This window comes from Lissotriton vulgaris, chromosome 5 (assembly GCF_964263255.1).
Source record: "Lissotriton vulgaris chromosome 5, aLisVul1.2, whole genome shotgun sequence".
Lineage (NCBI taxonomy): Eukaryota > Metazoa > Chordata > Amphibia > Caudata > Salamandridae > Lissotriton > Lissotriton vulgaris.
In genome coordinates, this window is record NC_141693.1 from 742947938 (window position 1) to 742961984 (window position 14047).

General features: G+C 44.0%; 1 protein-coding gene across 2 annotated transcripts in view; it reads right to left on the bottom strand.

Annotated features, from left to right (window-relative positions):
- The window catches only part of LOC147711485 (trypsin-like), a 524589-nt gene that overhangs the window by 67256 nt on the left and 443286 nt on the right, over positions 1 to 14047 (bottom strand). For both annotated transcript variants that reach the window (XM_086920189.1, XM_086920190.1), the window contains 2 exons: positions 7192 to 7345; positions 6971 to 7112 (listed from right to left, as the gene is read on the bottom strand). In XM_086920189.1, coding sequence (XP_086776315.1) covers positions 6971 to 7112; positions 7192 to 7345 — 296 coding nt within the window. The remainder of the gene's footprint in view (positions 1 to 6970; positions 7113 to 7191; positions 7346 to 14047) is intronic.

The following is a 14047-nucleotide window of genomic DNA, read 5'->3' on the forward strand; positions in this document are numbered from 1 at the left end:
CAGGCTTAACTTATAGGCAATATGTAACATATTTGTGCAACACTTCAAACAGTAAAACAGTGAAAATACTGCACAGAAATATTCCACACATAATTAGATACAGAACATAATTTAATAAATAAAACAAGACCAGAACGAAAAAAATACAGTCAGTAGAACAGGAGGTATGACTTTGTAAAGAATAAACTGTAACATAGAGCCTAGAAACAGGAAGCGCCAACTGTGGCTATATGCTTCTGCTTGACCCAGTAAAATTAAAAAATTAAGGCCAACTGTGATGGAGCATGGGTCGAATATAGTCATAGATTAGTACAGCTGAAGGTTTACCTATGTAAGCTTTGTGCCATGGATGACGATCGCCGGGAGCAAGAAAAGTGTAGCTGCTGGGGGTCATCATGGCATGAGAAGCAGGCAGGGCAATCGCGGATGGGCGGGCTGGAGTTTCACGTTTGCAGTCCACATGGGTGATCAAAGCTTGATGTGCAAAGAGACTGACTTGCAGCAGCCCGCGCTGATTTTCTGTGCAAGCTGCACAGTTTCAGTGAGAACAGGCCCGCTCACACTTACGAAGAGCCCAAAAGATTTTGTTTAAGAGCTCAAGAGCCACATTGAGGGTTCTGGTCCTGAAATGCACTTCATGAGGGCAGGAAATTGTAGAGGATGGGTCCAGGAGCTGTTGGGAGTCTGGTATGTCCCTGAGGCTTAGACCAGGATGCCAGCAGACTAGACCTTTGAGTCACTCGGTTCCTGGGTTTAAGATGGAGTTGCAGGTGTACGTCTTCTTGCCCAGGCAGTAGGGCAGCAGGTCAGCACAGCAAGGTATAAGTTCCTGTAGAGTAGCAGTCCAGCAGAGTGGCAGTCCTTGTAGCAGCACAGCAGCCTTCTTCCTTGCAGAGTATCCACAGGTCCAGAAGTGTACTGAAGTAGTGGTGGTGTTAGAGGTCCTTCTTTTATACCCAGCTATGCCTTTGATGTGGGGAGAAGCTACTAGAGGCATGCCTTTGAAGTGCGCAGATGCTGTGCCATCCTTTCCCTTGACCCAAGGTTGCCGTTGTGTGATACTTTTATGGATGCCTTATTTCTTCCGAATTTTTGATTGATTGACAATGCATGGCCACTAGGTCATTGTGTGGAGACAGGACACAGCCTGTTCAGGTGTAACTTAGGCTTGACACAGCTCCTCGCTCCTATCCTGCCTGTGATGGCCCATCTAGTCACAACTAAACTCCCATTGTATGTGACTGTCTATGAGGAATACACAAAGCCTAATTGCCCACTATACCCAGTCATTTGACCAGAGACAGGCTGCAGGCACCAAATGGCTAAGGCAAGAAAAAGTTATTTTCAGAATTGTAATTTAAAATCTGACTGCACCATGTTAGGATTTTAAATTAGGATTCCAGAGACACCAGGATGTTCTAATAAATATAATAAGATTTCCCTGGTTCCGCCAAGGGGGTATTTGACTCATTTAAAGCAAATCAACCATTTGGCTTTGTAATTAATTTTTTCATTTACTTCAACGGGCTTCTAATATATTTCCTATGGTGCCTGAGAGGAATCACTATAGAGCAGTCTCCACAAACGTCACAAGGCTGCATGTCGCATGTAGAAATAAATGGAATGCCACTCACATGCTTGCTGTCTAAGGGCAGCCGGATGACCAACAAACTGATAAATGTATAAGGATGGCAATGGGGCCTAAGAATTCAAAAGGTTCGAGTTTCCTGGCGAAAAACGTTGTTGCAAGACTATTAACAAAGAAGTTACTTTCAGGCAGTTATTGTCAAGAATAATGGTCTGTCATCACAGACTCAGTAAAGGTCAAAAACCATAACTTGTGTAGCAAACACAGATCTGCAGAAAGAAACAGCAAAACTGAAGGAACCAGATCAAGCAGTTATCTATAAGAAGGTTTGCAAAGGCCTAGTTTTTGTCTAACCTGTGTGTTATTTATCTATAAATGTGAATAACTACTTTTTTCAAAAGGTACACGAAGAATATATTGTTGTTTATCTTCCTGCATGTTTTGCTGTAGGGAAAACAAATATTTATACTAAAGACTTAATGCAATTGCAATGGGTGCCACCAGGTAATCTCCTCAGACTTACGCATCTACACCAGAACATTCAAGTCCAGATAAACTTCAGGTGCGTCCATCTACCCACTAGCCAATCAGATTTGCACACCATGAACCCAGGCAGCCAGCTCCTGCACACTCGCTCCATAAATCAGCTGTCCTTTTGCAAGGGTAGCCAGTTGTTATTCCATTCTTACTAGAATTTGTGTAGCACTGCCAAATAAAGGAGCAAACAGAAACATGACCACGGGTCATTCTAAATCATTACCTCCTATGACACAAAATGAGAATACATCAGGAAATTGACTCTGGGTAGGAACTGAGATCATAGGTGCTTCGAGCCTTTGCTAGATGTAAGTGTAGGATCTACCACTCTCTGAACACAAAAATTCAAAAATTGCCCATGTCAAGTTCATTCAGTCCTGGTTTCAACTACTGTAGTCCGCATCTGTAATGAAAAAAAAACACTAATACAAGTTCCAGAATTGGAAGCACTTGTATCACTTCATTCTATCCTCACACACTTGTTGTCTACATGCGCTGGATGGACATGCCTGTTACCAGACCCATACAATGTCCTCTTCACAAACATGTAGATTATGATATTTTCAATGACACCATCAAAGCATTTAAACTTTCCTTCTTTAAACTTCGTGCTGCATTCCTCAGCCCAAAGCTCCGATAAATTTCAATTAAATGAAAGTATATCCTTCAAGTGTAACTATGCTTCGTTGATTTCAGAATTATAACAAAGAGGAAATCAAGCCTTCCTTCTTGAGCTCAAAGTTGACTTAAAAATATCCCAAAAAGGGACGACAAAAGCATCTGCAAAGTCTACAAATGCACACCAGGCTTAATTCAAAAGAGCAAGTTGTTACATGGTATTTAGCAGAGTGCATAAAAAAACACAATTATTTTTATAGTGATGAAATAAATAAGGACAACAAGCATTGGGAAAGCAAACAGATCAGGTTTTAATGGCCAAAGCACCAACCTGGGAATCATCCTCGACTCAATGCTCTCAATGACCAAGCAAGTCAATGCCGTCTCCTCCACCTGCTTCAACACCCTCCGCATGCTCCGCAAGATCTACAGATGGATCCCGACAGATACAAGAAAGACAGTCATCCAGGCCCTCGTCAGCAGCTGAATTGACTACGGAAACGCCCTCTACGCGGGAGCCCCGACCAAGCTCATCAAACGACTACAACGCATCCAAAACACCTCAGCACGACTGATCCTTGATGTACCACGACAAGCAGTTTATTTTGGGAAGTTGATAAGAGATTTGTTCTCTGTTCTTTAAAAAACTTCTGTATTGAAGTATGAGGTGGGTAACCACACCTCTAATGTGAATCATACTCTTGGGGAATGTAATTCTATTGTAGGGGGCCGGTTGGTGTGCTGCTCAAGTGATGTAGCTGGACTGATTTGGGCAGTTGGTTGACAGGGGGAGACTGTAACAAGAGATATGGATGGCTACCGGTTGGGATATGGGTTCGATCCATGACAGTATTTTGGTATGTTTCGGTAGGGTTACTTTTGCTTTACGTTATCATCTAGACTACAGAGATTTATGCTGACATTATGCTGTTTGATTTAAATCCTTTAGCAGTGTGTGGGTGTTAATGGGGGAGTGAAGGAGGATTAACAAATAGTGTTATGGTCAGCGGAGATGGTAGTTGTGTTGGTGTTAACTACAGCTGTCAGGGTAGAAACTATTACAGGGTGTCAAACAATATGGAGGTTCATATAGAGGAACTGGCCTTCCCATTTTCTTACTGTGTGTTATGTATCATGTTCAGGGGCTAATTTGAGTTGATGGATTCTGGTGCTCGGAACAAACACTTAATTGTCAACACCAGCACCTATGACAGTCTTCCATGCCACATCAATCAATCCATCAGGATTTATAAAGCATGGCTAATCACCCACTTGGGTATCCATGCGCTGGTGGTACTGTGTCTAATTTAAAGCTGAGCACAACAACAGTTGCCTTTTAATTCAATATACATTAAAACTGACAAATACCTGCTATCCGAGCCCTTCTTAAAGGTTTGGCGGCTTGAAATAGACTGAATTGTCACATTTGTACCTGTATGATAGGTGGTAGTTGTGTTGGTTCTGACAATGACAGTGGTGGCAGGGGCAATGAGCTGAAGAATCTGAAGTGGCCTTCTGACAAGGGTCCTGACACTTATTTCTCTTTACAAATTAAGACCGAAACATACCTGGTTTCCTGAGGCTCAGACTGATTCAAGCATTTTGCCAATTACTTTTTGGTATACTTCAGTACAAAGTCTTCGGTGCCACGGGTATGCCCAGATGATCATTGGTTCAATAGAACCAAGCTACATCCAACTGAAGGGCAACCAATAAGAGTGAAACTGGTCTTGGGTTGCTGGTGTTCCACTTCAGGGAGTACCTTGCCTGGACTGTTCCTATTGGAGCATGGTTATGGCTGATTTGCATAGGTCCAAACTGAGGCGGCAAGTTGTGCAAAATATTGATGGACTGAGAAGCGGCCTTGAGTAATTACCTGAAGCTGAATATTTCAAGCATGATGGGGATAGCTCACTTTCCCATCTGTGTGTAAGCCATGTAACCTGGGTACTTTCTAAGAAAGAGTGTATTAACTTTTTGGACACTCATTCTTAGAAAGTACAGAGGATACCGGCCTACCCAGACAAAGGACAGAGGCAGTATTGGAAAACAGACCTAAACCCTTTTCCAATTTAAGAATCATAGTGGTAGTAAGAAAGTAAGCATTGATGCCTTTGAACCTGGCCATCATAGTAGATTTGTTACACTGAGTCACTATCAAGTCCTGTGTGAATCAAGCGGTTTTCTAAGCTTCCAACATTTCTGTAAGGCACTTTGCGCTCTGTAGATGTATCTACCAGTAACGGAGGGTTGCAGTTCCCCTTGGTGTGTGTGACTATCTCAAGATCTTATGATGGTCTAACCACTCAACGGAGGCTGACTTGAAACACTGTTATTTATAAACTGGGGCCATATGGTTGCTTGTGTTTCATTACTGTCTCTTTGAACATTGGCACTTGGTTGATTGTATTCTATCACAACTCTTTACCTTTCATTAAGCATAGCTTGAGTGATTTCTAGCAGAGAGAACAGCTTAAATAGTATCAGTATACAGCTACACTTGAGAAATCTCAGTAAGGATTTTCACCTTGGTAGTGTTTAACTGGTCGGCTAGCAATTTATGTATGGCATTAAGTGATGCCACTGATCCTACAAGCACCCGAGCCTCTAACTGACTACACAGCCAATTCAGGTCTGTGGCATCGAATGTTCGAAGTGTAGTTCCCATTAGTGAGAGAATCTGTTGGACTGGTGGGGTATTTGATTCGTTTATTTGGAGACAGGAAGCTAATGGGCATCTAATAGGGTTAAAGGTTTCACTTTTTTAGGTTTGAAAAAGTGATTATAATCAACAAAGTTGTCTAAATTGGACCAGAGGAAGAGTTCATACACCTCCATTTTGCAACAAGAATAGTCAGCAGTATGCCAACTGTTGGGACAGGGAAAAGTTAGAACTTCAGTATGATTATCATGATGGTAAAGTGTACAGGTTTGAGTCTCAGTTGAAGTCAAAGGGTCCCATCCTCGAGATCAATAAAAGTGATAGCAACTACACAACCTGAGCCTGTTACTACCAATGGGACTGTGTGTGGAATCAAGATTGCGAAGGTGAAAGTGCTAGCTCTTTCAAGCTAGTGGAGGATCACATAAAGAGATAAATAGGACACTCCTGTATCGCAAGCAAAACTCTTATTTCTAATGAGAAAACTCATTGAAACTCTTAAAATAATCAATAACCGAATTTGTTACTGCTCAGGTTCGCAGGCAACCATGTTTTGGAATCCTGAGTGTGGTGGAGTGTTAACCTGATTAAACTGCACCAGTTAACATTTGTAAATGTAATTGGTTTGGAACTTCTGACATTTAACAACAAAGGTCTATAAAGCAATACCTCTTTCTGTATTCTGTATCATGACCTAATGGCCAACATAGTACACTGTGGATTAGTGGTGGCCGGGCCTTCGGGCATTCAAGTGAAGGCACATGCCGTTCTGCAGTGCACACTGAGGACCTATGAGTTAGTCATTTTTGACACGTCACCTCCGCCCAACCACCATTGACCTTTCTTCAAGGAGCAAACATCATGATGCCCCTCTCCCAATGGCTCTATCCACTGAAAGAGATGGGACATGATACACATGTGTATTGCTTTGTGCAAATGCATCTGGTGCCTTTAAAGACCCGGGTCCAGTATACCAGGCCCTTCGTTCCATGGGTCAGTGTGTCAGTGTTCACCAGTGTTGGCAATGCAAATCACTTCCTGCTCACTCCATAGTTGCTTGAGAAATAATGATATATAACATAAAATATACAAACAAGGCTTATCCTTTTAAGCTCCAATGGTTTGGAATTGGGCAGACTCTCTCTTAGACTTTTCCCATGCCGAAGAACTTCTAGCAAAAACTCAAAAGCTATGTCTTCTCCTGGTACCTGCCTTGAGCAAATTGTCTCAAGTCTTGCATGTGCCTTTCACTCTTTCTCTCTGTCTCTTCATTTACCCTCACCTCACTAAATACGTTTATTTATTTATATGTGTCTAAACTACAATATGTAAATGTTTGTGTGTGCTATCTGCAACCAAAAGGCACATATTCTTACGTCCAATTATTTGTAAAGACATTCCTTCTCCATTAGCAGGCTTGCATGATATCTAGGGATAGAGAGGTATGTAGGCTTTTACACTGGGAGAATGTAGGACCTATAGTTATATCTTAAAAACAATATTTATTGGTAGAGCTGCATTTCAAGAAGGCAGATCAATATCGGTGAAGCCCAATGTGCACTTACTTTTAAGAGCATGGCGTCGTAATTCAGCGAGGTCTGGTTGTATTGAGGGTGCAGTGCAACATTTATCACAGAAAACGTTTGCGAGGTAGGTCCTGGAAAAGATAGGTTGTATAATCCCAGTATGATCGTCAGTTTGTCGATTCTGGAACAAAAGAATGAGACATTACTTTTAAGTTGATTTACATTTTATCGAAAGGTAGGACTAATGTTTGAAAACATACGGGTAAAAGCAGTGCGCAGCTGTGAGGACCCATTGTTGGCTTATGAGGGTACCTCCGCAGAAGTGTCCGGATGGGCCCTGTATTGATGCCATGTACGGCACAGAATTCTTTGCAACCAAATACCCTCCAATAATTCTGTCTTCGACATCGTCTCCTAGAGAGGGTAGATAATGGAACAATGACTAATGGAAAAACAATAAGCCCTTGCCTAGGTTAAACAGATAACAAACGCACCCTATTTGATGTCACACATCTCTTTTTAAGGTTAGATCTGTATGGCGTTTACCCCACTCATGCAGAACATATTGGATTGTAAACCTTACGTAATGGAGCTTTGGTTCACCCATGAGTTTCTTTTGCTCTTGGGGACACAGTCATTGAGTTGACACATTCTTAATTTCTTCGTGGATTAGCCCACAAGAGTATTTTAGTCTCTTCATTTTTGGGTCGAGCCGGAGTCAATCGAGCTCTGGTGATCTGTTGTAGGTAGATAACGGAGGAGAAGCCCCTCCCATACTTTTCATTGGTTTGTGTATTTGTCCTTTGTAAATGTTGGTGATTGATTCCTTAATTAGTCCCTCCTTAGTACAGCCATGTCGTCATTTGTATCCTCACATGGCTACTGGCCCCTTTACTTGGTTGTTACACAGTAAGTTAACTTTTTCTTTATAGAGCCAAAAAAATGGCGGCTGCTTGTTTACAATGCCAGACCTATTGCATTGCAAATATTTTTTAACATGGCTCTTTAACATTTATTCACAGACACGAATGGTCTGGGCGCTGCACTTTTTTCACTATGCATCTCAACCTAAAAAATTCTCAAAAAGATTTTTTAGCCATGCCAATCACCCTGTATCCATTACCTACAACATCACAGTACCCGTTCTATTTTTAAGGACCATTCACCTGAGGCAAAACGCCACCTATTTTCAATTTCTGTCCAAAATTCGTTAGGGGGGAAATCCAACAGTCCTCATTCCAGTAGTCAGGCTAGCTTGCTTAATGCAGCATGAGGGCTGGTCTGACAAAATGTGGCAACTTGCTTTTGTTTCCCAGTGTACGTTTTCATGTAATCTTGTGCTCCTGGCCTAGGATACAGTGCCTTGTAATTTACCCAATTTACGCATATTATTTGGCTGCGAGCACTGTGCAGAGACACTAACCATCGGCCCGAGTGACTGAAGGAGGGAGAGTAGTTGGTCAGGCGCGCTATTCCCAGAGACCGGAAGTTCTGCCTGCCACAGCCTCTGCTGAGAGATGCCACTCCCTCAGCTGCAGAGTGCAGCAACCAAAAGCGAAAGTGAGCCAAGGGAATTTCTGCCCCTCACCTTCCGTCTGGTGGCTCCCTTATACATTGGAGACACAGCTCATCTGGGGGATGGAACTGGTGCCTGTTACTGTGGAGAGCAGTTTGAGTGGAGACCAGCACAGGGGCACAAGCTGCAACAGAACACAGCTCCTTGGAAATAGCAGTACCACAGGTTGGGCTAACAAATCATCGTGGTTGGAGTCAACTTGGGGTTGACGTCCGCACTGTGGAGCATTCTAATGCAAAAACAACAGTTGATGGACAGAATGTAGAACAATTTCATACCTTCACCCCAGTACAGAGGTCTGGGCCTAAATCTATTGTTTTTTTGGTCACCATGCCATTCCAGTTTGAACCTAGACATATGCAAATCAGTCTTGACCCTGTGCCCCATGGGAACAGTCCAGCCTGAACTGCCAAGCCAGGTCCTCCCTGCACTGGAAACAAGCATCCTAGGACCGGTTTCGGGCTTTCAGCCCTCATCAGCCAGGATAGCTTGATTCCAGTGACATGGAGAGCACGGGACTCACGTCGGAGCATACCAGTCCCACTCGGGGTGACAAATGCAAAAACAACAGTTGATGGACAGAATGTAGAACAACGTTATACATTCACCCCAGTACAGAGATCTGGGCCTAAATGCATTGTGTTTTTGCTCACCATGCAGTTCCAGTTTGAACCTATCCATATGCAAATCAGTCTTGACCCTGTGCCCCATGGGAACAGTCCAGCCCGAACTGCCAAGCCAGGTCCTCCCTGCACTGGAAACAAGCATCCTACGACCGGTTTCGGGCTATCAGCCCTGATCAGCCAGGAAAGCTTGATTAAAGTGGCATGGAGGGAACGGGACTTACGTCAGAGCATACCCGTCCCACTCGGGGTGATAAATGCAAAAACAACAGTTGATGGACAGAATGTAGAACAATGTCATACATTCACCCCAGTACAGAGATCTGGGCCTAAATCCATTGTGTTTTTGCTCACCATGCCATTCCAGTTTAAACCTAGCCATATGCAAATCAGTCTTGGCCATGTGCCCCATGGGAACAGTCCAGCCCGAACTGCCAAGCCAGGTCATCCCTGGACTGGAAACAAGCATCCTAGGACCTGTTTCGGGCTTTCAGCCCTGATCAGCCAGGATAGCTTGATTCCAGTGGCATGGAAAGCACGGGACTCAAGTCTGAGCATACCAGTCCCACTCGGGGTGACAAATGCAAAAACAGCAGTTGATGGACAGAATGTAGAACAATGCCATACATTTACCCCAGTACAGAGATCTGGGCCTAAATCCATTGTGTTTTTGCTCACCATGCCATTCCAGCTTGAACCAATCCATATGCAAATCAGTCTTGACCCTGTGCCCCATGGGAACAGTCCAGCCTGAACTGCCAAGCCAGGTCCTCCCTGGACTGGAAACAAGCATCCTAGAACCAGTTTTGGGTTTTCAGCCCTCATCAGCCAGGATAGATTGATTCCAGTGGCATGGAGAGAACGGGACTCACGTCTGAGCATACCCGTACCACTCGGGGTGACAAATGCAAAAATAACAGTTAATGGACAGAATGTAAAACAATGTCATACATTCACCCCAGTACAGGGATCTGGGCCTAAATCCATTGTTCTTTTGCTCACCATGCCATTCCAGTTTGAACCTAGCCATATGCAAATCAGTCTTGGCCTGTGCCCCATGGGAATAGTCCAGCCGGAACTGCCAAGCCAGGTCCTCCCTGGACTGGAAACAAGCATCCTAGGACCGGTTTCAGGCTTTCAGCGCTCATCAGCCAGGATAGCTTGATTCCAGTGGCGTGGAGAGCCGGTACTCACGTCTGAGCATACCCATCCCACTTGGGGTGACAAATGCAAAAACAACGTTTGATGAACAGAATGTAGTACAATGTCATATATTCACCCCAGTACAGAGATCTGGGCCTAAATCCATCATTTTCTTTGCTCACCATGCCATTCCAGTTTGGCTGATGACGGCTGATAGCCAGAAACTGGTCCTAGGATGCTTGATTCCAGTCCAGGGAAGACATGGCTTGGCAGTTCGGGCTGGACTGTTCCCATGAGGCAGAGGGTCAAGACTGATTTGCATATGGCCATGTTTGAACTGGGGTGGCGAGGTGAGCAAAATAACGATGGATTAAACCCAGATATGTGACTGAGGGTGAGTGTTTTCCCAATGTGCAACATTCCGTCCATCATCTTGTGTGTTTTGCTGTTCGCCCTATGTGGGAAGGGTATGCCCAGACGTGGGTCCCATGCTCACAAGGCCACTGGAGTCAAGCTATCCTGGCTAATGATGGCTGATAGCCAGAAACCGGTCCTAGGATGATTGATTCCGGTCCAGGGAAGACATGGCTTGGCAGTTTGGGCTGGACTTTTCCCATGAGGCACAGGGTCAAGACTGATTTACATATGGCCATGTCTGAACTGGGGTGGAGTGGTGAGCAAAATAACGATGGATTAAACCCAGATCTAGGACTGGGGGTGAATGTTTTGCCAATGTGCAACATTCCATCCATCATCTTGTGTGTTTTGCTGTTCGCCCTATGTGCGAAGGGTATGCCCAGACGCGGGTTTCGTGCTCATTACGCCACTGGAGTCAAGCTATCCTGGCTGATGATGACTGACAGCCAGAAACCGGTCCTAGGATGCTTGATTCCGGTCCAGGGAAGACATGGCTTGGCAGTTTGGGCTGGACTGTTCCCATGAGGCACAGGGTCAAGACTGATTTGTATATGGCCATGTCTTAACTAGGGGGGCGTAGTGAGCAAAATAACGATGGATCAAAACCCAGATCTATTACTGGGGGTGAATTTTTTGCCAATGTGCAACATTCTGTTCATCATCTTGTGTGTTTTGCTGTTCGCCCAAAGTGTGAAGGGTATGCCCAGAAGTGGGTCCCGTGCTCACTACACCGCTGGAGTCAAGCTATCCTGGCTGATGACGGTTGATACCAGAAACCGGTCCTAGGATTTTTGATTCCGGTCCAGGGAAGACATGGCTTGGCAGTTCGGGCTGGACTGTTCCCATGAGGCACAGGGTCAAGACTGATTTGCATATGGCCATGTCTGAACTGGGGTGGCGTGGTATGCAAAATAATGATGGATTACACCCAGATTTGTGACTGGGGTGAATGTTTTGCCAATGTGCAACATTCCATCCATCATCTTGTGTGTTTTGCTGTGGAGCATTCTAGGCATCAAGAGAAGCGTATATACTATAGGGGAGATGCGACCTAGCGGACAGAGCTGTGGGCCGTGTATTGGGGAACAAAGTGCGAGCGCAGGCCTCCGCTTAACATCCTCCGGTCACAGTACTTGCACCCGTGCTAACGAGAAATTGTGTCATGTAACCTCGTTTTTGCTCATATAAAATGCTCTGAATATCCTTGGGCTAAATTTGCGCTATATAAAACTGGAAATAATAATACAATAAAATCCAGAGCAGTGATATATGGTGTACCAATGTTGAGTTGTGCATCTGCTGTAGAGTTGTGTTTGCGGAAACCGCAGGTACATCCCCAACGAGGCACACCAATAATGATCATCAAAGGTGCTTCAAGGATTCATGTAAAACATAACGTTTATTTTCTTCAATATCGTTTTGTTTGTTCCATGTTAGTTATTTACTGATATTCAAGGCATATCAGAGGACAACATCGTTGGACACCTGAACAATTATATCCAATGCATTTCGGGCTGTTCAGCCCTTGATCACGGACAGGCTGAGGAGGAAGAATACGTAAAGTGGTGTCAGGGGTGATGTGATAGTGTAACGTGGGTTACTCTGCAAGTGCTCTAGGTGCAAAACACAAGTTAAAAAACGGACACCAACTAATGGAGTGAAGGGATTGTGGCGAGATTCATCTATAAAAAAATTATACAAGAAACGGTCAGCGTGTAAAGCCGGGTGATGGGGCTGGGGTAACTAGGTAGCGTTCGCGTAGTGCTTTGAGTGTATTTAAGCCGGTAAGGGAGTGCTCCGGAGAAAACCGGTTGCGTGTTTCTCTAAACGGAGGAGACGCGAATCCGCGTGTGCGTGTACACTTACTTCAAGGTGAATAACGTGGTGGCGCCGAGACATGTGCTCATGCAGGTAACAGCCGGTTGTCTATCGTGCGAAGGGAAACACGAGAGGATAAATAAATGAACAGTGAGGATGGACTTACACATGCGGGTCGTGGTAGAAAGTGAAGCGGCCATATTGGAACGGTGCAATAGTGGTGACAGATACAGAAGCAAGGTAGAACGAATGTGTGAACAATAAAGATCATAAACATTTCAGAACAGTATCGAATCATAAAAAGCAACTAAATTCAGTGCGGTCGTTGAGCCCATTCGGCTTAAGTGTCTGTAACATATAAATCCATTCGAGTTCTCTCTTTAATAGAAACTTGGTGTTATCAGTCCCTTCTCTCTTGGAGACAGTCTCTAGAATGATAAATTTCATTTGGGCGATGGTGTGGCGAGCATCAATAAAATGCATGGCAATGTTTGATTTTTCTGATCTCAGTCTGATGTTAGACTTATGCTCGTTGAGGCGTATTTTCATTTTACGTTCAGTCTTGCCTATGTATAGTTTGCCGCAAGGGCATTTTAATGCGTAGATCACGTTGGCAGTATCACAAGTTACGTCTACCCGAAGTTTCACATTGTGTCCTTTCATTGGGTGCTGTATGGTATTTCCTTTTATTACGTTGTTGCAATGACTGCAGTTCAGGCACGGTTGGGTGCCCCGGTGATGTTTAGGTGACTCTGTTGATTTTGCAAGAATTTCTTTTATGTTGTTGCTTCTGGTGTGTGCGAATATTGGGGATTTCGCAAAAATGCCCTGGAAATCGGGTTCATTTTGTAGAATAGGCCAGTGTTTCCATATGATTTTTTTATATTTGGAACTTGCAGTTGAATATTTGGAAACGAGAACCATACGTTGATCTGGATTCTTTTGAGTTTTTGTCATACTTTCTGATCTCGATATGTTGGTGACACGAGCACGTGCTTGTTGCAGAACGTTGTCAGGGTAGCCTCGTTCAAGGAACCTATTTTGCATTTCTGTGATGCGGTCTTCAACCATAAGTTCATCAGACACTATGCGTCTGACACGTAGCATCTGAGAAAATGGGAGGTGTTTTTTAAGGGAGCCTTGATGAAAACTGGCATAATGTAAAGAGTTGTTGCGATCAGTACTTTTTCTGTAAAGATCGGTGACCAGTCCTTGTGGAGTGTTTTTTATGTGTACATCCAGAAATGCGATGTCAGTATCGCTAATGAGCCATGTTAGTTTGATACGTGGATCTTTGTCATTGATTTCAGTCATGAGGTCATGTAAGGTTTCTTTAGTGTCTGACCATAGAAAGAATAGGTCGTCAATGTACCGTACGTACAATTTAGAATGATTCTGAAAGTTCGGGTTGGTGTATATGTGATTCCTTTCGAAATTTTCCATATATGTATTCGCGTATGACGGGGCAGCACAATTCCCCATGGCCATCCCTGAGAGTTGTAGAAACCATCGATCGTCAACTGTGAAATAAGAGTGATA